Here is a 26,885-nt window from a genome sequence, read left to right as displayed (position 1 = left end):
CTTGCTTAATTACTGTACGATGGTATCCTATACTGAATACATTAGGAAAATCAAGGAAGGTTTATAATTTCATGGCTCCCTGAATTGCTAGCCATTATTTCAGACAATAATTAATTTTTTAGGTCAGTAGAAAAATCAGGAGCCTAGGTAAGAAAGAATGCTAGCCTGTTTCACATCATATCATTACATTATAGGATTAGTTTTCACATAAGCACATCAATTTTCATAAACTTAATACTCATTTTAATTCCTTTAAATTATTCTATCAACTGGGAGGGGAAGAAGAGAATTAAGAAGAAAAAAAAAGCATTAATAGTATAATTTCATTAAGGGAAAAAAAGCTGATTATATTAACTCACTGTTAAAAAAAAAAGACCTGAAAAGTCATCGCTAATATACCTAATGTTGTTTTAAGCCTAAGGACAAATGTTATCAATTTCATTAAATGAGTAATTATCATTAAATATATTGTAAATACCTTTTGACTTCTCTCAGCAACTTTTTCATCTGCAAAGATATGCGTATGGCACCTAGATAAAGACAATATTTTCCAATGTCTTATTGAAATTCAGTAATTTAATACCTATTTCATATCTATATTAAACCAAACAATTTCAAATTGTCTAAACTGCAACCAGCTTCTTTTCCTCATGATGTGATGTGTGGCAATATGATTTATCTAACAATATGCTTTTTTTCCTCAAATAAAAGTGTCCAAATAGACCTTAAAACTGCAAATTACTGTTTTTCAATTGTGAAATATTTCAAACATATAAAACTATACAAACAAAATACATAATCAACATCCAGGTATCTCTCACTCAGCCTGAGAAATAAAACATCTCCAAAATACGGAAACATTCATCACCTTCCATCCTTCTCATAAGTAAATACTCCCAAACTGAGTTTACCATGCACATCTTTGCAGTTTTACTAGGAATGTACTGATTCACCCCTAAACAGAAGATATTATGTAGCATTTTAAACTTGTATGCAGTATATCTTTCTTAAATTGATTTGTTTCATTCAACATTACAAGTGAGATATGTTGATACATTTAGTTCAATCATTTTAACTGCTATATATAGCATTCTAAAGTGTGAATTTTCCAAAATTTATTTTTTTAGAATGTTAGTAGTTATTTAGGTTGTGTCCAAATTTTCACAATGGCAAATGCTCCAATGGACAAACCCACACATGACCCCTTGTACACGTGTGTGAGTCTTTCTAGGATTTATACCTAGGAATGGAACTGCTGGATGGAAGAAATGCATGCACATCTTCAACTGTACTCATGTCACACTGCTCTCTGAAGTGGTTAAAATAACTTATACTCCCACATGTAGTATGTTCCCATTGCTCCACACCTACGCAACAGTACTATCAGAAACCTCAATTTACGCCAATCTTATGGGTATAAATTGGTAAACTCATTGTGGTTTAATTTGCATTTCCCTAATTACTTGCGAGGCAGAACAAATCTGCGTATGTTCACTGGCCGTCCAGATTTCCTCTTCAGTGAACTGCCCATGATACAGACTTTTCTACTGGATCTTTTTCTTATTAACTTGTAAGAATTGTTTTATATCCTTGATACTAATCCTCTGTAAAACACATATTGCAAATATTTTCCTTACAGTCTGAACTTGCCTTTTCACTGACAGAAATTTAAAAATTTTTAACAATTTGTTTGTTCTTTTAGAGTCTGTGATCTTCATATGTTGGTTATTCTTGGCCCTTTATTATTCCAATTCATTAAGATGACATCTCTCCATTTATTGAATTCTTCTTCAGTGTCTTTCAACATTTTATAAGTCTTGCACAACTTTTGCTAATAATCCCAAACAGCTTTTTGGTATTTTTAATTACATTTTTTTCTTTGTTGCTCTTGTTTAGGAACTCAACTTTAGTATACTGAACTTACATCCTGCAATACTGCTGAACTTAAGTTTAATTACGTTTTTAAGAGAGTTAAATTCTTTCAATCTTAACCAGTAGGCAACTGAAGTACTTTCCAAATAGCCCTGGAGTGAACCCTACCTGCCTCCTTAGACTTTCTCACTAGGAATGAAGAATTACTCTTTCTCAACGCGTCACTTTAGGTAGCTGATGAGACAATAGGTTGAAAAGCACAATGTCTGGCACAAAATAACTTTTACCTTCTTTCCCTTCTCTCACACCCCAATTCCTAATCAATAGAAGTCCTTACTAAAACAGAACGTGTTTTCTAAGTCATCACGCTCTCTGTATTTTCATCTCATGAGCTGAATAGGTAGGAAAGTTTTTCTAACTGTATCTCACCTGTTCAATCAGGAAAGTAACCAAATTTAGAATTTAATGCCATATTCTTAAAAGATAAGGAACTAACCTTTGTTGAGTACTCCACTTGTGTCAGTTATGTTAGTTATCTCATATATTATCTCATTTAATATTTTAAATGAGGGCATTTTCCTCATTTCATAGGTAAAGAATCTAAGATTCACAAAGAGGAAATCAAAAAATACCTAGAAACAAATGACAATGGAAACACAATGACCCAAAACCTATGGGATGCAGCAAAAGCAGTTCTAAGAGGGACGTTTATAGCAATACAGTCCTACCTCAAGAAACAAGAAAAGTATTGAATAAACAACCTAACCTTACACCTAAAACAATTAGAGAAAGAAGAACAAAAAAAACCCAAAGTGAGCAGAAGGAAAGATATCATAAAGATCAGAGCAGAAATAAATGAAAAAGAAAGGAAGGAAACAATAGCGAAGATCAGTAAAACTAAAAGCTGGCTCTTTGAGAAGATAAAATTGATAAAACCATTAGCCAAACTTATCAGGAAAAAAAGGGAGAAGATGCAAATCAACAGAATTAGAAATGAAAAAGGAGAAGTAACAACGGACACCACAGAAATACAAAAGGTCATGAGAGACTACCACAAGCAACTATATGCCAATAAATTGGATAACCTGGAAGAAATGGATAAATTCTTAGAAAAGTACAATCCTCCAAGACTGAACCAGGAAGAAATAGAACATATGAACAGACCAATCACAAGTACGGAAATTGAGACTGTGATTAAAAATCTCCCAACAAACAAAAGCCCAGGGCCAGATGGCTTCACAGGTGAATTCTATCAAACATTTAGAGAAGAGCTAACACCTATCCTTCTCAAACTCTTTCAAATTATAGCAGAAGGAGGAACACTCCCAAACTCATTCTACGAGGCCACCATCACCCTGATACCAAAACCAGGCAAAAATGTCACAAAAAAAGAAAATTACAGGCCAATATCACTGATGAATATAGATGCAAAAATTCTCAACAAAATACTAGCTAACAGAATCCAATAGCACATTAAAGAGATCACACACCATGATCAAGTGGGGTTTATCCCTGGAATGCAAGGATTCTTCAATATATGCAAATCAATGTAATACACCATATGAACAAAATGAAGGATAAAAACTATATGATAATCTCAATAGACGCAGAAAAAGCTTTTGACAAAATTCAACATCCATTTATGATAAAAACTCTCCAGAAAGTGGGCATAGAAGGAAATTACCTCAACATAATAAAAGCCATATATGGCAAACCAACAGCCAACATCGTTCTAAATGGTAAAAAACTGAAAGCATTCCCTCTAAGAACAGGAACAAGACAAGGGTGTCCACGCTCACCATTATTATTCAACATAGTTTTGGAAGTGTTAGCCACAGCAATCAGAGAAGAAAATGAAATAAAAGGAATCCAAATTGGAAAAAAAGAAGTAAAATTGTCACTCTTTGCAGATGAGATGATATTATACATAGAAAACACTAAAGAGTCTACCAGAAAACTGCTAGCACTAATCGATGAACTCAGTAAAGTAGCAGGATACAAAATTAATGTGCAGAATTCTCTTGCATTCCTATACACTAACAACAAAAGAGCAGAAAGAGAAATTAAGGAAACTCTCCCATTTACTACTGCAACAAAAAGAATCAAATACCTAGGAATAAACCTGCCTAAGGAGGCAAAAGACCTGTCTGCAGAAAACTATAAGACACTGGTAAAAGAAATCAGAGACGATACAAACAGATGGAGGGACATACCATGTTCTTGGATTGGAAGAATCAATATTGTGAAAATGACTATCTTACCCAAAGCAATTTACAGATTCAACACAATCCCTATCAAATTACCAATGGCATTTTTCACAGAACTAGAACAAGAAATCTTACTATTTGTAAGGAAACACAAAAGACTCCGAATAGCCAAAGCAATCTTGAGAAGGAAAGATGGAGTTGGTGGAATTAGGTTTCTTGACTTCAAACTATACTTCAAGGCTACAGTGATCAAGACAGTATGGTCCTTGCACAAAAATAGAAAGGTAGAGGACAAATATTGTACGCTAACTCACATATACGGAATCTAAAAATGGTACTGATGAACTCAGTGACAAGAATAAGGATGCAGATACAGAGAATGGATTGGAGAACTCGAGGTATGGGAGGGGCGGGGGGTGAAGGGGAAACTGAGACGAAGCGAGAGAGTAGCACAGACATATATATACTACCAACTGTAAAATAGTCAGTGGGAAGTTGTTGTATGACAAAGGGAGTCCAACTCGAGGATGGAAGATGCCTTAGAGGACTGGGGCAGGGAGGGTGGGGGGGACTCGAGGTGGGGGGATTCAAGGAAGGGAGGGAATACAGGGATATGTGTATAAAAACAGATGATTGAACCTGGTGTACCCCCCCCAAAAAAAAATAAAGGAAATGGAAAAAAAAAAAAATAGAAAGGTAGATCAATGGAACAGAATAGAGAACTCAGAGGTAAACCCAAGCACATATGGGCACCTTATCTTTGACAAAGGAGGCAAGAATATACAATGGAAAAAAGCCTCTTCAATAAGTGGTGCTGGGAAAATTGGACAGCAACATGTAAAAGAATGAAATTAGAACACTTCTTAACACCATATACAAAAATAAACTCAGAACGGATTAATGTAAGGCCAGACACTATAAAACTCCTGGAGGAAAACACAGGCAGAACACTCTATGACATCCATCAAAGCAAGATCCTTTTTGACCCACCTCCTAGAATCATGGAAATAAAATCAAGAATAAACAAATGGGACCTAATGAAACTTAAAAGCTTTTGCACAGTGAAAGAAACCATAAACAAGAAGACAACCTTCAGAATGGGAGAAAATACTTGCCAACAAAGCAATGGATAAAGGATTAATCTCCAAAATATACAAGCAGCTCATGCAGCTTCATACCAAAAAAGCAAATAACCCAATCCACAAATGGGCGGAAGACCTAAACAGACATTTCACTAAAGAAATACAGATGGCCAATAAACACATGAAAAGATGCTCAACATCACTAATCATTAGAGAAACGCAAGTCAAAGCCACAATGAGGTTATCACCTCACACTGGTCAGAATGGCCATCATCAAAACATCTAGAAACAATAAATGTTGGAGAGGATGTGGAGAAAAGGGAACCCTCCTGCACTGTTGGTGGGAATGTAAGCTGGTACAGCCACTATGGAAAACAGTTTGGAGGTTCCTTAAAAAACTAAAAATGGAACTACCATATGACCCAGCAATCCAATCCCACTACTGGGCATATATCCACAGAAAACCATAATTCAAAAAGAAACACGTACCATAATGTTCACTGCAGCACTATTTACGATAGCCAGGACATGGAAGCAACCTAAATGCCCATCAATAGATGAATGGATAAAGAAGATGTGGCACATATATACAATGGAATATTACTTAGCCATAAAAAGGAATGATATTGAACTATATGGAATGAGGTGGATAGACCTAGAGACTGTCATACAGAGCGAAGTAAGCCAGAAAGAGAAAAACAAATACCGTATGCTAACTCATATATATGGAATCTGAAGAAATGGTACTGATGAACCCAGTGACAGGGCAAGAGTGGAAATGCAGATGTAGAGAATGGACTTGAGGACATGGGGCTGGGGTGGGGGGTGAAGGGGAAGCTGGGATGAAGTGACAGAGTAGCACAGATGTAGATACACTACCAAATGTAAAATAGACAGCTAGTGGGAAGTTGCTGTATAACAAAGGGAGATCAACTCGATGATGGGTGATGCTTTAGAGGGCCAGAACAGGGAGGGTGGGAGGAAGTCACAGGAGGGAGGGGATATGGGGATATATGCATAAATACAGCTGATTCACTTTGATGTACCTTAAAAACTGGTACAAGAGTGTAAAGCAATTATATTCCAATAAAGAGCTTAAAAAAAAAAAAAAGAATCTAAGATTCAGAGAGATTATAGACTTGCCCACGGTTAAACAGCTACAAACTAGCAAAACTAGCATTTTAATACCAATGTATCAGGCTCCAAAAGCATGTTGTTCACATTTATATACTGCCTCTCAGCAATAACAAGGCAAGTTAATTATCTCTAAATTCCATCTCCTCTCCTCATCTACTAATAAGAAAAAAGCTAGAGAAATAAAGGAATCATGTCAGTTACCCAGAACTCCTGAATAGAACATTTAGTTTTGCTATGGTCACAAAACTACGACAACAAAAAACAACAATCCAAAGAGAAATAAGACTTACGGCTGTTTGAAAGTCTGTGTATGGGCAGCTATGGTCTTCGTGTGGGCAACATTAGTTTCCTCAGGGAGCTCTTCTACAGTCTCAATGTCCACCTGTTCTTCATCATCCTCAATGTATTCTACACAGTTATTCTGAAATACAGCATTCCAACAATAAATAAGCTATTGGGAAGCAAGCACACCTAAACTTTCTACTAAATGCTCCCGTTATAAAGCCAACCAGTGCCAAACATCAATCTTAAACCGTGAGTACTGATAATCCTAAACTTGTTAATCATAAAATGGAATTAAGTCATAAAGACAACATATGGTTAGAACTAACAACCAAGAACTATATTATAAATCACAGATATACATGAAACAGACATCATTAGACTGAAGAGACAGAGTCCCCAAAGGGCTGTACTGATGCTTCAGTGTTATTTCTAGTAGACAAAATTCATATACCAATAAAGCTGCATAAATCTTAAGATTAAATAAAATTTGGTGAGGGAGAAGGTAGAAAAAAGAAAAATTCAGGTTCTATTTTAAGAGTGCTTGATGGTTAACCCCATATTAAACACCCACAAAAACATATTCAAGGCAGATAAGGAAACAGACTATTGCCCAGTCTTCGAAGTCTCTCAACCCCAAAGAATGAGATTTTGAAGAATTTCAGATATCAAAAGCAGCCCAGGCTTGCTGTACTTGCTTATTATACCAAAAAATGAGTCAATCAGTAAGCATTTATTGAGCACCTACCACAGAAACTCACTGTATATTTATTATATAATAGTACACTATATGGATTATAGGGTATGCAGATATTTCTAAGTCCACCTTTAAAAGTAGTGTTTACTATGCCAGAAACTAAACAGAGAATATGTTATCTATAATTGTACTGTACCAGAGAGGCACAACTCAAAATGAAGCATCCCAATCACTGTATTAATTCTATGTCTAAACTTGCTAGAAAAATTACTTACCCCCCAAATCACAGGCTCCCTAAGGCTAACAGACATAAATGATGCCATCATTTATGATCCCTAAGTTAAGTATCATCTAAATAATGTGTATTAAATATAAACAATGTATATTAAAATTAACTTTAGGAAGCTAAATCAACAGAATCCCAAGAGTTTGAATAGTACTGTAGGTAGATGCTTTACAATATTTAAACTGATGAATATGTACTGCATGGCTTTAATTGCAGGCTTTGTAAATAATATCCAATAAACTTCACCAGGGAAGATTTAAATTGAAGAAACTACTCACCACTTTCTTAACACTATTCCAATATAATGCTAATTACAGACATACAGCTATCATAGGTGTCAGACATATACATAAATACAATGTAGAATTTATAGTTGAACGCCTTTACTTTAAAAAGGCCAGATTTCTGTCAGATTCCCTATTAGGAAATTCAAGCAATGCCACCCTGTACGACTAAGACACTCTAAAGATTCCATTAAGTCAATTCTACTGATAGCAATAGTTTTCACTCGTTTTAAAGCTGGACTGTTTTTGACCTGTGGTTTCCAAGGTAGAGGAGAGGTGAGGAAGGGATGGATTGGGAGTTTGGGATTAGCAGATGCAAACTATTATATACAGAATGGATAAACAACAAGGTCCTACTGTATAGCACAGGGAACTATATTCAATATCCTATAATAAACCATATGGAAAAAATTTAAAATAAAGTTGGGACTGTTTTTGGTCTGATGCTTACCTAGGCTGACTTACAAGAGACTCTGCAAAAAGCGCATGATCTACAATCTAACTCCTAAACGACCTATAGATATAAGTCCTCGAAAAGGATTAGATTATAGACAGAATGTGAGGCAAATGCATATAGGATCATCCAACTGCAGACCTAGATCCTCATTTTACAAATGAGATAGGTGAGGTACAGAAATAACCAACAAAGGAACATTAGGATATTTAAACATTTTAGAGTTTTAAAATATGAATCTTTTTGCTATATTTTATCTGCATAAGGCAGTTAGGCATTAACAGAGAAGGATCAGGTAACACAGAGAATGAACGAAACTCAAGGAAGTGAGACCCTTAAAACCGCCATGCATGACAATCACTGCAGAGGGCCTTATCATCTGCTCCTGAAGAGAGGGACATAATTTAGATTTCAAGGCACCCCACAGGCAGCTGGTTACAACCTCCTTTTGCTTTACATCAGACCCCATGTCAGGGGTCAACAAACCACAGCCTGCCAGCTGTTTTTGTAAATAAACTTATACTGGAACACAGCCACACTCATTCACTTACTATTGTTTATGGCTGCTTTCACTCTATAATAGCAATTGAGTAGTTGCAAGAGCCAGTCATCTAGCCTGCAAAGTCTAAAATATTTACAACCTGGCCCTTAAAAAAAAAAGTTTGCCCAGCTCCTGCTCTATATCATACCTGACTCTTGCTTACTTATTTCAGCAAATACAACTCTAAATAGAAATCTATTAAAATGGCTTCAGAAAAATAAATAAATTATAAAGGTCAAATTACAAAGGAAGATGACCATAGTTCAGAATATAAATTCTAGATACTAATTTTATGAGATGATTAGAAAGCAACTTTAGGCAGGGTTATATTAAAATATTAAACGGTATTTTTCATTTATCTCAAAAAAAAAAAAACCATCTCTATAAATGCAGAGAAATTATCTTCCAGTTCTAAGGCCACTCAGTCCCTGTTTCTTATATATATCTACATAAGCTACAATCACTTCACATAAAAAATGTCAAAGAAACTGAGATTGAATGGGAGTAGCGGTTTCAGGACTTTTTTTTTATATATATACCTAATTTGATAGGGACTCTCAAGCATCTATCCCCCAAAGGCTTAAGCCAGCCTTCCTATAATATCAGACAAGTCTCAAAGCACAGTATAAGCTCAATAAATGTTACCTGACTGACACAGCCCCAAAACTACAAAGTCATTTAATCATGATCTAAACCTAGGCATCCAATTGAATGTATCAGGTCTTAGTGATCTTCTGGAAAAACTACTGTCTCTAATGAATTATTTAAATTCTTGAGGTTTCAGTCACAACAAAAATGGGCTCACCACCTTTTCTACATCATCAACCTCCTCACTCTGGTAGTCAGAAACAACATCCACAATCTCATCAATAGAATCATCGGTTTTCTCATTCTCATCTTCCTCGTCATCCTCTTCCAAATCCAAAACAGTGAAGTCAGCACTGCTTCTCCCACCCTTCTTCTCTTGCTTTGGTTTTATCTGTTCTCCTGATAGCAGTAAATGACCTTGAAGATGTCCTTCCCCTCTGCTCCCTTTGGTAGCTCTCCTAGGACCAATGGAGAAGGCTGCAGGACTAGAAATGCTACTCCAAGAATCACATTCAGTTTTTACAATTCTGGCGTTCTCAGTAGTTCCAGTTTTTCCAAGTAAATCAGAGATGCCATGGTCTTTTTGAAACACATCTGAATTTTCCTGACAAGTTTTTGTTTCCTTAATTAACTGCTCATCTGTCTCTTCCTTGCATTCTTGTGAAGTTCTAACACATTTCTGAGTCAAAGGGCTCTTTAGGTGTTTTCTCCACCTTTCCCTAATTCTGTCCTTCTCCAGAGAATCTCCACATCCCTTCTCCTTGGCCTCTGGCTTTGGATTAGATTGCTGCTCCACAACTCTGTTCCCTAAAAATTCAAGTTTACTTTCTTCTTTAGAGATAACTGGAAATTCACTTGGTTTTTCCTCTGGATTGTCTAAGCCTTTTTGCTGTTCCACTTTCACGTCACCAAGTTTTTTCAGCTGCACATTACTCACACTTTGGACTGTCATATTACTGGCTCTTCCAGAAATGGTCTTAACTTCTAGAACAGTCAATTTTTCTTTGGAATTGTTATGATTCCTAATCCCATACTCTTCATCAACATCTTTACAGTCTTCAGCTGTGTGTGAGCCAGTGCTATAGACATGCTGAGAAGGTTTAACAGTTGCAGGACCTTCTTCTGCAAGGGATTCGTCATCTAAATGATCACCGCCATCTTCTAAGGAATCATTCAGAGTTTCTTCTGAGACAGTAGCTCCTGAATTTTGCTTTATTATATTAGCCTCAGGGTCTACAGCTTCTCCTCCTGACTGTACAGCCTTCTTAGTTTCCTGTTCTCTTTTGAAAAAGCTTGTTTCATCTTTCTGGTCTGCATTCTGAGACTCTCTTTTCATCTGAAGTGAAGCAACATGTTGAAGAATGGAGCTGGGAACAGGCTTTTGTCCTGGGAGCTGCAACAAGGCAAAACTACCAGACTGGAGAGGAATAAGACTGGCTGTACCAACAGGCTGCCCTCCAGAGCTATAGGTTATTTTGGTTTCAGAGCCTGTTTTACTTGCGAAGCTTTGTGGTTCAGGAGGAGAAATCCTCAGAGTCAATGTACCAGATTGAGACACAAAACTAGGTCCAGAAGAAAGCAATGACGGTGCCTGAGTGATAACATTCATTGCTGGAGAAGACCCAACAGTCTGAATTACAGGATTCATAACAGAGAAAGCAGAGGATGAAGCAGATGATGGTGGAGTCTCTGAAGGTTTGGAAGGAGTGGGTAACCGGATTCCCATCACAGACCCTGGTAAGAAAAAGAACATTTTAAAACACCACTGCCCACATCAAGACTTACAAAACGTGCATTTCTTTTCTAACAGGTGATTCCAAGAGACTAAGAAGACCAATCCTGGTGTATTAACATACCATACGACCAAATGATTCAAGAACAGAGAAACTTATCAGAAATATCTCTATTTTTATACCTGGATTCCGAAACATGACAGGCTGTAAGTTGGGTTGGGTATTAGAGCCTCGAAGCTGATGCAAAGGGAGGAGCTGGACAATCTGCCCATTAGGGTGCCTGAATAGGTTCATTCCACTTGGGCTCCTAACAGGCTGCAAGACCATCCGATGTCCCTGAAGTTGTGTGTTTGGAACAGGTCTAAGAGTAGGAGAACCCTGCTGCACTGGAATCAACAATAATCGAGGTCCAGCACGTTTCACTGTGTTAGGAGACACCTGTGGAGTAGCCACTGGAATCTGAGGGACATTTTCTGAAAAACAGAAAATGGAAACATAGTATCAGAATTTCCCTTTAATACTTGGGAAAAAATAATTATGACATAGGATCTAACCATGCTACAAATAACTTCTAGTTTAAATTACAGAGTTGGTAAGATCCTATACGTCCATGGTACATACACTACTTACTAGTCTTACAGCTGAGAACAATTCACTTTAAACGTTAAGTATTAACCAGACATTGCAGGGCCTTACATTTAGACTGGCAAAAAAGAAAGTATCAATTGTCAAGAGATACATTTAAAGAGAACCGGCTTCTGCCTAATGAAAGACATGCACAGGCCTCTAAACTTGGATTCTCACTAAGGTTCATGATAAAATTCTCTTGTTCAACTTAAAAATTCAGGCTGTTAACACTTAATAGACCTATGACTTGGTTTCACAAGTCTTACTCAAGTAAGGTAAAGTCAAGGACTAAAAATCACAAGGTACTAAAAACTTTTTGGCTTTTAAAAGTCACTGACAAATAACCAAAGCATAAAGATTTGTGGAAATTATTTTTCAGAAGGAAAAAAAAATACATACCCCCAAAAAATGGAATGAAACTAAGAGACATCAAAGAAGCAGGGAAATAAAGCCTGGTTAGGAAGAGGCAAAAGATAGTTTTAAAATAAAAACAGCAGAAATTTAATGCAGAAGATGTGAATTAAAAAAGATTTCAAAACATTAACAGTACCTAAAGATGCACTTTAATGTTTGGAAGAAGGACACGGGAAAAAATAATATAAGTAATCTACAGACAGGTTTTTGGCCATGGGCATAAACAGGTAGGAATAATGATAATAGTAAGTATAAATGAAAGTGGTCTTATATTACCATGCAAATTACTGAACTTCTTTAACATCATTATTTCCAATTATTCCTTTTTTTAACATTATTAAATAAAATTTTTCATCAGTTTGTCACTAAATATAAAAACCAACAAACCAAACAAAACAAAGATTTTAATATGTGATATTTATCAGATAAGCACTCTGCTCAAAAAACATATCAAGTTTCTAAAAGAAAGTGATGCTCGTAAAATTTACATGACAAATTACATACAGAAGATCTATGACTATTTTGAAAATGAAATAAAACACAAAGACCAAACTGTTTATGACAAAAACAGTGTGCAAATTAAACAAAAAAAACTCATCTACTTTATGTGAATTAAGAAACATATTAAAGCATTCCTAATTTCCTGAACATTTCTATTCAAATTAAGTTTTAGAGTGATTCAAAACCAAATTACTCCAAAAGCAGCCTTTAATACACAAAGTAAATATGTGATTATTTATTGAAATGTATGAGAAGGGAAGAAGGGAAAGAAAAAAGAAAGTCAAATGAAAAAGTCAGAGATGTCTAAATCCGGAGCTGGGATTCACTTTAAAAACCCGTAACAAAATTGTACACTTCCTTAGAAGCTGGCAGTAATTTGAGTCATCTCCACTTACAAAAGAGCAGATAAAAAAGTTTGTTAACATTAGTATTTCCTCAAGTAGTGTTACTTTTAGGTGGTAGGTGGATATAGAATAACATCATATTACATTGTCAGGATTTTAAGCTTTTGAGTAAATACAAAAGAAATTACCAGCCTTTGATATCATGGCTTTAAAATTATGCCAGCATTTCCTAACTTTCTTCATTAACAGAGAGAGCAAGCCACATGTTAAGAACTTAACAGTAGCTGGCTAACATTTGATACTTTGTATTATTATTGTTTCAGTGTATTTACTTATGAGGCTACCCTCTATTTTGGCAAGTAATGTTGGTTTCCAATTACAGTAATACTGCTCCTTTTAAAAGTACATTTAAGTGAACAAATAACTAGATTTAAATAAAAATATTGAGTCATACTGTCATATTAAATCGTATGCCAGTACTGATGGGAATCAGAGCAAAATACCTGAATGTATGTACCAAGTGACTGGAATGAACTACAAAAGGTAAACTACTTCATAATTTCATGACAGAATTAAAAATATAAAGAAAGATTAGAATCCATGATTTAGAAGACGTAACCAGTTAAAATATGATCAGATGTGAACCTTGAGATTCAACAGAAAATCAAAACAGCTTCATCAACAACAACCTTACTTTTGAAATTAGCCTTTTTTTTTTTGGTATGTTTATATTTCTGGAAGTAGCAAAAGACAACAAATTTGATACTGTCATCTACTTTTCCTTTCAACAGCACTTCAATTTATAAATCACTTGTTTCCTAATATATCAACAGGGATTTGGACCATGTCCCTAACAACAAAAACACTTAGTAGGAAAACTATCAATAACCAAGACAGAACTGCTGTCGGCTATTTTATTCCCCCTTAAATCCTGCAAAGTCTCTAACACTCTTTTCCACAGTAATTCCTCTTTGAGTCTACTAAGAGACAACTTACTTTAGCTGGTTGAAATAAGATGGAAAAACTACCAAAGTGTGAACTATTCCTATTTCAAATTCACTTAAATTTAAACTAAAAAGCCGACAAACATAAAATATGAGTCCTAAACAAAGAAATATGCCTCTTTATTTCTATTTCAATCAGTTTATGTATAATAATTAAGCAGGAAAATAACACCATTAGTATATAGGAGTTGGGCTGATTCACAAACAATTTTTACTAGGCAAGAGGACCTATAATTTTAATCTTAAGCAAGAAGGAGACAGAAAATGCCCTCAGCTTTCCTGCAGCATAAGTGGAAGCCCTCTGATCTCTCTTTTTTAAATGTAAAGAAGCAGCCCTCCTACCCCCAAAACAGGGAGCACCTACGTTTGGTTCCCTCCTAAGAGATGTGTGCCCCTAGCTCTAGCACACAACAGGTTGCACTGCCTCCTGTGCCCACCTTAATGGCCACTCTACTGACTCAGAGTTCCACTCCAGATGCACTATCCTTCAGCCAGCATTTCCATTCTAATGTTTTCGAATATTTTTAATCTCCTGAGGAAACCTCTAGCCCCACTAAGCCATCTGTCAAGGCTGTTTACCTCTAAGGTACCAGGTTACAGTTTTTATTAGCGCTCTGGTTATAAAACTGCATGAATTTTCAAGTGATTGTCCTAACCCCATATTACCATGAGCTCTATTATTTTTAGTGTTCAGTTTTGCAGAATGTAAAGATTTTTAGGCATATATTTATCACGTTATAGCAGAAACACCTGATATATCTATAATCCTATCAGAACCACAAAATTATACAGATAGCTGTACAGTAAGTCAGCTTGTAACATCTAGGCCTTACCTGGTCTCTGGCTCACTGGTGGACTCCCATCAATTCCCGAGAGTATAATGGGAACAGAGCTCAGAGATGAAGTTGGTGTGGTCACCATGGAGGAAGATGCAGCTGTGGTCACCACGACTATGGAGGTGGAGGCAGTGGAAGCAACAGGAAGAGTTATGGTTGGAGGAGATGCTACCAAAGACTTAGGAAAAGCAACTGAAGCCACAGGGGTAGTTATCCCAGTCGTTTTGATAAGGTTCACAGTGGCTGTAGACTGGGAAGGTGTTACAAGGGTGCTGGTATTAGTTTCAGAGACCTCAACAACCCCTGCAGTGGTGGCACCAGAAGAATAAGTAGTTTCTTTAGTTCCCAGGTCAGAAATAGCAGTCATAGGTGTCACAGCAGTAACATTCTCTAAAAACACTTGAGGGGCGGTAGTAGTGACAGCAGCAGTCACAGGGCTGCACACCTGAACTGGCTCAGAAGAAACCACAGGAGTGACGACCATTACTGGAGAAGGTCTGATACTGAACTTCTGTGGCCCTGTCAGGGGTTGGGGTGTGCTAACTCCAGGTATCTTCTGCTGCAGGGCTCCAACTTTGCTCATCACAAACTGTGTGAACACACCACCAGGAGAGGGTCGAGCCGCTGCAAATAAAAATTTGCAGGTCAAAAACCTTCAGTTCTCATATTTTATTCTTGTAGTGACTGTGTTTATCAACATTTATCGTGCACCACTGGGTCAATTTCTTACAGGTACTACCTACCTATATTACACATGTCAATTTCTACCCAAAGAAATCAAACACACCCCTCCACCCAAACCAAACCTTTAAAATTCTAACAACAAAGGGATGAAAATTGGGTGTTCCTTATGAAATTCTTTTGATTATGCAATACAGTCAAATTGCCAGGACACTACAAAGACAGTAACAGCAGCACACAACTTCATCATCTAAAACACATGAAGAAAGTAAGAAGCTGAAATTGTATTCCTAATTCTAATTTTAAAACTTTTTTCCACCACCTCCTCCTGTCCCAGCACCTCCACCTCTTTATTGCTTTCCTTTTACAAGACAGTAAAGGTTTGCATATTTCTAAAATGTATAAAGACATTTTTCAAAAGATGGTAGGATAAGACTATCTTTTTTTTTAAATAATCACCAATTAAAGCTACATTAAAAAAAGGGGGGGGTAAAATGGGTTGTTTTTAAGTTAATGCCTATTCTCCATCTTCACACAACTCCAGCATTTAGCCAGAGATTTCAATTTCCTATTAGAGACATAAAAATAGAGCAAATGACATTTTTACTTAACATCCCTAAATAGGTCTGAAACTACAAAAAGAGGAATCCAATAAACCAACTGTATATACTCTCAACGCTAAAACACAAATGATCTCAAGAAGGTTATTACAGACTCTAGCACTGGAATGTTAAACAAATGAGGTTTTTACTCACAGAACAGGGATGAATATAAGAAAGCAATGTTTCCAAAATTATGTTTTACAGGAACCTTCTACTCTAAGCCTATACTAACTCAACCCACTTTGATTCTTCTAGCTCCTTGGTTTTATAAGTTCAAGGAACATACATATGATTGGTACCAAAAGCACTAGTCCTCACAGGAGAAATAGTAAATTAGGTAAAGTATTTAAGAATATGTCTTCCCTTTTGAAAAACAAAATTAAGAATCTAAGTCTTTTCTACATTAATAAAACCAGTCTAAAAGTCTGGGAAATAACTGTAAAACTAACTAGAATTCAATTCATCTAGTGTTGCAGGTCATCGGAAGAGTTACTAAAAAATTTAAAAATTCAGGCAAGATAGACATCAAGAAAAAAAATGATGCCAACTTCTTTATTTCTCTAAGTTTCACAACCCCCATAGCTGTATCAACTGGCCCAGCACCAAGTCACAACCCTTTGCGAAACATATATACAGTCCAACTTACCAATTGGTCTTTTCGCTGGGACAAATGCCTTCAGATTCTTCCCAGGGCGATTTGTTGTAGTGCCAGAGGAGGATGCCGTTTTGGAATTGGATGTTGAAGGCAACAGGGTACGTGGTTTCCTGGATGCAGCCACCTTGGCATTGGATGCTACCTTGGAGATGACAGTACTGAGGGTTGAGAGGTCCAGGACTGAGGGTCGCAACCTGCCTGTGATATAAGCAGCTAGCCTATTGGCTGGATGCAATGCCCCCATCTGTCCCAATAGCAACTTAGCCTGCGGGTAACTCTTACCATTAACCTGAAACAAGTGGCAAAGAGAAATTCTGTAAAGATAAAATTCTCTTGCTAACTCATCTCCCTTGACAAGGGTTTCATTTTTACAAGGTTTTAAAAGTCTATTTCTCAGATTTAAAGGGAAAAAGAAATGGACTTTTTCCATATGGCATAATCTGAATATTTAGGAAGATGAAAAAAAATGTTGTCATCTGATATTGTGAACTAATCTCATCTCCTTCATTTTGGTAGTTTGGAAACAGAGAATCTTAGAAACTCATCATACCTGCATCCTAGATATGTGGAAGATACAGTCAAATCTAAGGAACCATCCAATTGTTTTACTTGTCAATAAGCAATTCTGGTCAAGCTATTAACAACCATCAGCAAAAAAATGAGTAACTGTGTTGCACAGAAATCTCTCTGACAAGACCAGAGGCATAATGAAGGCTTCTCACAAGCATCCTTCACATTTGAAAAATATGTCTACTTTAAATTATGAGAAAGCCACTGTTACAAATACCAAAGCCACAAAGTCACCTTAGTTTTCAGTTTTCAAAAACCTCAAACTCTGAAGATACGTGTCTTCAACTTTTGGACAAAACTTGGGCTCAAGATAAATGTTAGTTGAAACCCACTGTAATTTTTAAAATTATCACTAAACTGTCAGAAGAAAGTACATCAATGAATGAACTAAAGATTTTTTTCTACTCCGAGTTGACAGACTGCCCATCTTAGACATGAGAATCGTTTTAAAACGAAAGAAAACAAAAACCTCCCAAGTTTCTTACCCAAGTTCTCTCTGTCATATTGCTAAGTGACCAGAGACGACATCCTTTCTTGTCTCTCTTTTCCATCATTTAAAGGGATGAGGGAGTGGAGTGAGGTGGAGAAAATCCTACTCTCTGAATTAATAGGTAACTGGTGAGGAGACTAGCTACCCCAAGCTACTCTCTTTTCTGAGACACAAAATTACTCTTTGCTAGTTAAAACTGTTATTTTCAGGAATATCTCTGCCCCGAGTTTGATACAAAGAATATGATCTTTCCATCCGAAAGTAAACTCTACTATATAGTTTTCCAGGTTCTGTGGAGTCTGGATCAGATACCCCTATCTGCTCCTTTGGGAATTGATCTGAAGACTACTCAGCAGCTTCCCCAAAGCGTACCTTACAGTGGCCTGACTGCTTATGCAGGCTCATACTTTATGGTGGCTTTCTGAGTCCTAAACAGGAGAGGAGAACACAAAATTTCTGTGACTGTATCTGAGTGGGGGTCTAGTCTTACAAGAAATGATCTCAGGAAGGTCTCTGTTCTCAAAGTATCAATCAATAAATGAAACAAGGAGAAAACACTCTTCTCATCAAGAGTTTAAGAAATACCAACAGAAGCAGTTACACAGCAACTGCAACAGAAAGTTTTTAATTAAGTAGATCAGTTGTAATAATGGAACAGTCCTTAGCCCAGAGAAGTAGTTAAGCTAGTAAAGTCAAGTAACCTTAGCAATAATGTCAGACCACTACGCCACATTTGGTATTCTGATATGAAAGTGCATTTAACACCTGAAGAAAAAGAGAAAAGCTTTTTGACTCTACATTTTACCTCAGAACTTTTCTTTCCAAAGAATTTTCTACGTGTCAGTGTAATTTTACTAATATACCTGCCTGAATTACTAAATAGCAAGGATATAGATACTGGCCTTACAACAATGATTAGACTGGCAAAACTCTATGAATCAAATAAAGAAAAAAATAAGTAAATTGTGGCTCAATTTTTTTTAAATTCATGTATTTCTGTAACACCATCCTAAAAATTTTCTCCCAAGTTTCCAAACATATACTGCCTTATCTAAAAAATCAATTTCACCTTACTTTAAAAGCTTTCTGCTAATAATAATCCCAAGAACTAAACTGAATCCTTCACTATCCTCGCTTGATTGTCAAAATATCACCACAGCCCAGGTGACACAATTTAAGAGCGACTTTCCAGGAAGACTAGAAAGAAAACTATAAGCTAATACAGGGCTCTACCTTTCTGTTTGTAAATGTGCCAAAAGTTCACCCTAGGTATGCATCTAACCTAGGCCTATTACAAAAAAGAGATAATGATTTTGTCACCCAGTTCCCAGGAAATGTGAAGATCGATAATACAAGGCCCACAAAGGGCTCTGAAAAATCGAGGTGCTACCTAAGTATAAAAAGGTGCTACATCCAGATTAAAGATAATTCTCACCTGGATAAGCCCAGATGTGCTTGAACTGGGTTTACGTTTATAGGCCACAAGCTTCCCTGCAGGAGAAAGCCCTGCATAAAAGGGCAGACCTTTGCCTCCATGTAATCTCTCCCTCACTGAATCCAGGGCATCTGTCTGCACAGGAGAGATATCATCCATTTTCCCAGGGGATAATGGACCGTCAGGAGTCTCTGATCCAGATTTCTCAGCCATATCATCTTGGTCTTGACATGATGGCATAGAGATTTTCACACGAGAAGAATAAACAGGAGGATTCTTTTCACCCCGGCTCTTTCGCTGAGAAGCCAACTCAATGATGAAGCTGCCCACCTTAAGTGACTGTGGCATGTTGCTATTGATGTGCTGGGATAAGATGCTCAAAATCTTGTTCCGATCCTCCTCCCAGTTGCAGTCTGAGATGATTTCTATCAGTTTGGTGGGACCACCAGGTGACCTCTGATGCACATAGGAAGTCGAAGACGATTCCCCTTCATTGCAGGAAGACTTCCAGCTCTTTTCTGATAAAGAAATGAAAGATATTTTTGTATCACAGCACTTTACTGAACTCTGAAAGATTTTTATTTTCCCTGAGTTCTCAGAAAAGTGCCAGGCGCATAGGAATTCAACAGTTGCCCAGTGTCCCATTCCCATGTACTTTCAGTGGTAATTTGACACTCACAACTTGGGAGTTTCCCATGAAAAAAAAAGATTCCAGAGAATCAGACTATAATAGTCTTCACTAGTCTGCTCACTGGGCTCTCTTAATAAAAGGGAGTCCCTGTTAAGACTGCTCTAAAAAGCCATTAACTATTACAAAAGAACACATCATCTTGCAAGCAAAGTATATAACCAAGGTTAGGCTTGCCTGGTATAGTGTACTTGCTATCCATATAGGCAAAGCAAAGATACTTGCAAGATGCTCTGTAATATGCGATGGGTAGAATCAATCCTAAAGAACAGCAGCAAGAGAGATGGAGTTTTGTTTCCGTTTTGTTTTTTTTTAAGTGCACTCCACCTCTAGTTTCCACTGCAAATACTTCTGAATTACTTCTGTGCCTCTAGATATGATTGTCCCACTTCTACATTTTATGCAAGACCACTCAACTCACCTGTGTTTCTATTCATGGCAACATGGTAACTAAATGTGTATTTTACTAGCTAGATATCTGTGGTAGAATCTCCCAACCAATGTGCTATAGTTACAGAAATACCAGGATACAGATCCCCTCAGCCTTCAGGGTGGTCATGCTAACAGGCAGCCTCCTCCAGTTGCCTCTGTGTGCTAGCAACATTATCATTTTTTGTGTTTATCACGCCAGAAAAAAAAATTTGGAGGCACTGCTGCTTAAGCATCTGAAGTCTTAAGAAACAAAACTAAAAACAGTTAACTCCCTAGACATTACCCTTCATCATAGCCTTTACTAGATAAATCAATGATACTCCTTCCTTTCTCCCTCTGTATTTCTCCAACTGTGGCAGCTATTGAGAACCTCAGGGAAAATTTCAGTAGCTAATGATGCCAACATTGCTGAGATTTGTAAAGAAGTTAAAAAAAAAAAATTGGACTTCCCTGGTGGCACAGTGGTTAAGAATCCACCTGCCAATGCAGGGGACACTGGTTCAATCCCTGGTCCGGGAAGATTCCACATGGCTCTGAGTAACTAAACCCTCAAGCCACAACTACTGAGCTTGCGCACTGCAACTACTGAAGCCCACGTGCCTAGAGCCCGTGCTTTGCAACAAAGAGAAGCCACCGTAATGGGAAGCCCTCGCACTGCAAAGAGTAGCCCCCACTCGCCATAACTAGAGAAAGCAGTTGCAGTAACGTACTAACTGTTGTAGCGCAGTAACGAAGACCCAACGACAACCAAAAAAAAAAAAAATTCACTGACCTCATCCTAAATGTTTCTTGCAACAACATACCATACCAACACCAATGAATTGTATTTCTTAGAATAGGAGTGATAAACACAGCAAATAATTGGGAAAAACTTATCTATCATCTCTATTTTTAGCAAAAACTAGAAACAAGGTAGGCAGACATGCTCTGGATTGGTAGCGTTGGTTTCCCCCCATTATTAGTATAATCCACATCTATATAATTACTATCAAATGATAAGACCTAGTTTTCATTCTGACCTTGTGATTTATCAGTATCATCCTCCAGGTCACAGGTGATTGGTTTCAAGGGCTGCTGTTCAGAATCCGGCTCCTGACAAAGAGAATAACACAGAAAACACTTCAATTAACACATATTTAATATCAATAGAAAAGAAAGACAGACAGGGATCCAGTACAAGGTAGACTGGATCCTTGTCTTCTTCCCGAATCTGTAAATTTCATACAACAAAACATTCTAAACATTGGGGAAAAAAGTCTCCAGGACTCCAAAAGGAAGTTTAATCTTTGTTTCCATTACAACACTTAAAACTTTTTAATGCAAACTTTAAAATTAAGTAGTACAATTACAGTTTGTATGTGCTGAATTTTGGGGCAGACAGAGACAAGGACATAAGAATTAAATCTCAAGGAAGCCTAAAACAGTAGAAAGATTAAAGTGCTCAAGGAACATCTTCACATCCACATGCACAGCTGCATTACTATCATATTATACAACGGTAAAAACAAGTAGTCTTGCTGTTTAATGTCCTTGATAGTGACTGAGTTACCAAGAAAAGAATTAACATTGAATGTTATAGTGTAATTCTAGTAAAGAAGGAAAAATATTTGATGTTTAATGAAACAAGTTTCAGTTATTTAGAAAATTCATCAATGTGGAGAGATGCAAATCCTAACAATCACATTATAAAATCAAAAATGTTTAAGCTTTTAAAAACTACTCCAACATCAGAAAGAATAATACTTTTAATGACCTTAAGGGAATATTCTCTAGAATAGGCATGCAGAGAAACAGATAAATTGATATATACATCATGTAAACCTTCTCCACCTGTCAAGAATTACTTCAGATTATTCTGATAGTAATGCAAATTCTAACACCAGCAACAGGGAACTGGAAGTTAAAAAGAGAAATCCAGGCAATAAGTAATTCACCTTTACACTACAGTTCTCAGGACTAGAATGACATGAGCCCTGCTGCTGAAATGATGGGGATGGTGATGGTGATGGCTGTCTCTGTTCCTCTTTCTTTCGTTCGTACACTCGAATTCGGGCACAAGTCATCATACTTTCAAAGTATAAGTAGACTGGATCCTTGTCTTCTTCCCGAATCTGTAAGTTTCATACAACAAAACATTCCAAACACTGGGGAAAAAAGTCTGAGGGACTCCAAAAGCAAAAGGATGTTTAATCTTTGTTTCTATTACAACACTTAAAAATTTTTAACGCAAACTTTAAAGTTAAATAGTACAATTACAGTTTGTATGTGCTGAATCTTGGGGCAGTCAGAAAGGATCTGGTTCTCTTTCAAGAAAATCCAGCACACCAGAGCAGTGCTTCTCAAATTATCTGCAGCGAAGGATAAACTTCTTAACTACCTGTCACACAGACTGATACTTTTGTAAAATAAATTACCAGAAAAACAAAGGTCAAGTTTTTCAGCATTAGATTTAATAGATAAAAATTTCTCTATCAACTTGTAGTGGAAGTTTCTTAACATCTACTCTCATTTTCTATACTTATTTCATCACAGGCTAGTAACAAAGAGTTATGGATCAGCACGTACAGAGACCATACTGAACCGCCCTGTACTAAAGGACCTTTCTTCAGTTTAGTGGACTGGAAAGACTGGAATGGATTTATTAATAATCAGAAATGCTTAAGCTATTAACACCAGAGAAGCATCAGCTCTTTTACCTATCATCTTCACCTGGTCATGCAACTGTTATGTTAAATCTTGAACTTTATTGTATATAAAGAAATTTGCTTTAAAAAGATCATAGTTACTTTTTAAAGTTTCTTCCTAACGCTTTTCTAATAAGGGGCACTACATCTCAATCACTCAATATTCTATACTACAGGAATAAGAGTACCTTTAAGAGACTTTTGCAAATCATGTTAAAACAAACAAACAAGAAAAGCCCATCTTTATATGATCCTCCTGAACAGAGATTTGACTTTCTTTAAGAATTACAGTAATTCTTAACAGGTCCACTTACACGCAGCTTCTTTTCAACAGTAAATACTAAAGAGTACTGCAGGATCCTCGGTTGGCTGAATCCACACATGCAGAACCATGGACACAGGGGGTTAACTGTAACATTATATGTGGACTTTCAACTGCACAGAGGGTCCACACTCCTAAACCTCTGTGTTTTTCAAGGGTCAACCATATTCACTCAATTTTTATGACATTTTTTAAGTGCCATCAATTAAACTGACTAAATCAGAAAGGGAGATGGCTTGCAGACACATTACCTGAAAGCACTATGATTCACAGGATACAAACCAAAAATCAGATTGACATCTATCGTCTTTATATATGATTTCTGTAACTTTCAATAAAAGATATAACGCCAAGCTTACCACAGGATTGGGTTTAGGAGTATATGCCCTTGTAGGTTTAATTCCAGTGAGCAGTTTGCCTTTCACAGTAGTAGATAAAACTTCTGGTTGAGGCAACAACAATGGTTTCATAGGCTCAATGACAGAAGGCGTTGGGATATAAACTGGCTCTGGATCTACTTCACCTTCTACTCTCACCCATAATGGGTAATGTCGAACAGGCTGTTCAGGCTCTGTTTCACATATAGCTTAACAAAAAGAAGGGTAAGATTATTAGATGCCTTTGGCAACAAAAGTTCACTGAGGCATTGCCAAAACAAAATATGCTCCCTCAAAAAAAGCATTAACTCATTAAAATAATCAAACAGATGCCCCCAAAGAAACCTTTAGTTGCCCGCATGCACCCTAATTCATTCATCTATTAACCAAATATTGGTTGAATATCTATTGTACATCAGACACTTTTCTAGACACTAGAGTGAAAACAGCTATGACTAAAACAAAATTCTTGCCTTCACAGAGTTTATAATCCACAGGAGAAAACAAACTAATAAACATACAGTATCAAGTAATAAGATCAACATAGAAAAATACAGCTGGGTAAAGAAAGGATGAAGAGTTAACAGGAGATGCTATTATATTTAACATGGTCAGAAAAGGCTTTTGCTGTTATCCTAGAAAGGTAATCATTCTATTCTACAACTTTTAATTTTACAAATAACAAATACTTATTTAACCTTACTAAATACAGATTCTAAGCACTTAATATGTTTTAAATCATATAACTGTAACAATAATCCTTGAGGTATTATTATTCCCATTTTGCAGAAGCTGAGGTTCAGGGAAGTCCATCAGTAAGAGGCAGAACCAGGATCAAACCCAGTCAATCTGCCTCCAGAGCTGTTACTGTTACCTTCTGATGACAAATTGTATTCAAAAGTCAGCCTGAACTCAGCACAGGAGAAAAAATACATTAACACAAAAGCAATGAAACCTGACTGAGATGAAATCATACTATATCACAAGTTCTACACAAAGGAAAACAGGCATTGATTACTTAACTAAATTAAATGGAGGATCTAGGTTAATAGGTTACTGGCTTTATTCTTCAAGCAAACTGCCCATTCCCATCAAGAAGGCAGAGAAGCAAACATTGGTTTTTGCATTTCAATGGTCAGTACTCTGAAAGGATGTAGCTGATTGTAAACCAAAGATGCAAAATCGTTGCCTAAAGTCACATAAAATGTGACTAAGCAGCAATTGACACTTAATCAGACACTTAATCTTTCATAACAAAGCGGTATCCAAACTGCTACCTTATTTCATAAGTATATCTGCTCTGAACATTAAGACCCAACTAGTAAAGAACAATTCTGCCTAAAAGTCTCCTAAGGCTAACATCATTCAGAGCATAACCATAAAATACTGAATAAAGGCTTAAAGATTAAAACAGGGAGGAAAAAACCTTTAAAGCTAGAATGTGATTGAGCCAATTAATTAGCTACTTAGCAATCTCTGTTATTCAATTTCTGTAACTTAGCTTATTTATCACATAATTCACAAAGGCTGGTAAGACCCCAGTATTCATTCATGTATTCAAATATTTGAATTTGTACCAGACTTTGTAGATATAGTAATGAACAAAGCTGACAAAAAACCCCTCCTTTATGGAGCTTACATTTAAGTTGGAGGGAAGAGGGTAACACAGGCAATAAACAAGACAAATTACAAAAATATGTTGGATTTTGATAAGTGCTTACGAGAAAAAACAAAGCAGAGAGAAGTAAATAGTATGTTTAGCGAGTATGTATTTTGAGGGGGAGTGCTGCAATTTTTAAAAAGGTAACCAGGGGGACTTCCCTGGCAGTCCAATGGTTATTCATCTTCCAACACAGAGGGTGTGGGTTCGATACCTGCTCAGCGAGCTAAGATCCCACATGCCTCATCTCAGTCAAAAAAAACCAAAACATAAAACAGAAGCAATATTGTAACAAATTCAATAAAGATTTAAAAAAAAAAAAAAAAAGGTCCACACTTAAAAAAAAAAAAAAAAACTTTAAAATAAAATAAAATAAAAGGGTAACCAGGGATGACCTTACAATGAAGGTGGTGTATACAGAGCCTCTACCACTCATTTGGTTAAAGCTTTACTGTCTAGTTTTACGAATTATTCACACACATATTAATTCTACTACAAAAATAAAGGCCTTCAGGCAGGTCAAGCACTATTGTCTTACTTCTCTCAATTATCTTTCAAAGATTTTTTAAGCCTCCATAAACTAAGGATTATACTAAGAACTCTTTTCATCTTTTTTCTTTCAAAAATAATAGCTCCTAAATAACACAATACTTTAAAAGACAACCTCTTAAAATGTCTGAAAACATCCTAATTCCTCATAGAGGATCAAAGACAACTTTAAAGTTTCAACTGTGGATAAAAAGAAAAATGGTGGTTCCAGTAAATAGGAGAGTTCACAAAACCTATGGAATTGAGTTCTGTTTAGGACATGTAAGACTGCAGTGACAGCAACATAATCAAGTAGGGTAAGCAATAAAAATTAGGACTGTCATTGGCAGAGACTACACCTGAAGCCATGACAACTGACCAACTTCACACAAGGGCCAGAACAACAGTCCAATTCCTCACCCTCCTTTAGCTTGCTGTCCACTTGATTTCTTTACACAGCCTGGAATCCAAGATAGAGCACTTCCCCACTCCCCTCATAATACACCAGAGATCCTCCTACCTTTTATCTGAAACCCAGACAAAGGGAGCTAGCGAAGGCAGGATAAGGGGAAGTAGCATATACTCACAAAAGCCAAGAACAGAAACCTGTTTCAAGAAGGAAGTAATATCCCCTTATTTCTATTCAACTGCCTTCTAATATACACTATCTTCTCACAGTTCCCTAATGTTATCACTCTGTCTTTCTAAGTTCCCAATATGCCTTTTGTTCATGACACTTAAAACATATGGCACTTTCATTACTGTGCCATAAAATTACCATAAATATATATCTACATGTTTACCATATACCTATTTCATCAAACTGACAGTAACTGCTTATAGACAGACTTAGTTTTAACTGTCTATATCTT

General features: G+C 36.6%; 1 protein-coding gene across 37 annotated transcripts in view; it reads right to left on the bottom strand.

Annotated features, from left to right (window-relative positions):
* MGA (MAX dimerization protein MGA) overlaps nt 1-26,885 on the bottom strand; it is a 166,690-nt gene that overhangs the window by 9,900 nt on the left and 129,905 nt on the right. For 13 of the 37 annotated variants that reach the window (XM_057721775.1, XM_057721766.1, XM_057721769.1 and 10 more), the window contains 10 exons: nt 23,808-24,034; nt 22,377-22,553; nt 21,462-21,534; nt 19,323-19,840; nt 16,819-17,116; nt 14,887-15,513; nt 11,346-11,636; nt 9,648-11,164; nt 6,589-6,719; nt 479-530 (listed from right to left, as the gene is read on the bottom strand). In XM_057721775.1, coding sequence (XP_057577758.1) covers nt 479-530; nt 6,589-6,719; nt 9,648-11,164; nt 11,346-11,636; nt 14,887-15,513; nt 16,819-17,116; nt 19,323-19,840; nt 21,462-21,534; nt 22,377-22,553; nt 23,808-24,034 — 3,911 coding nt within the window. Of the gene's footprint in view, nt 1-478; nt 531-6,588; nt 6,720-9,647; nt 11,165-11,345; nt 11,637-14,886; nt 15,514-16,818; nt 17,117-19,322; nt 19,841-21,461; nt 21,535-22,376; nt 22,554-23,807; nt 24,035-26,885 lie in introns of those variants that run through there. The other 24 variants (XM_057721777.1, XM_057721778.1, XM_057721782.1 and 21 more) reach the window with 24 other exon arrangements.

The sequence above is a fragment of the Hippopotamus amphibius genome, chromosome 2 (assembly GCF_030028045.1).
Source record: "Hippopotamus amphibius kiboko isolate mHipAmp2 chromosome 2, mHipAmp2.hap2, whole genome shotgun sequence".
Taxonomy (NCBI): Eukaryota; Metazoa; Chordata; class Mammalia; order Artiodactyla; family Hippopotamidae; genus Hippopotamus; species Hippopotamus amphibius.
This window is presented reverse-complemented; position numbering and strand designations above follow the sequence as displayed.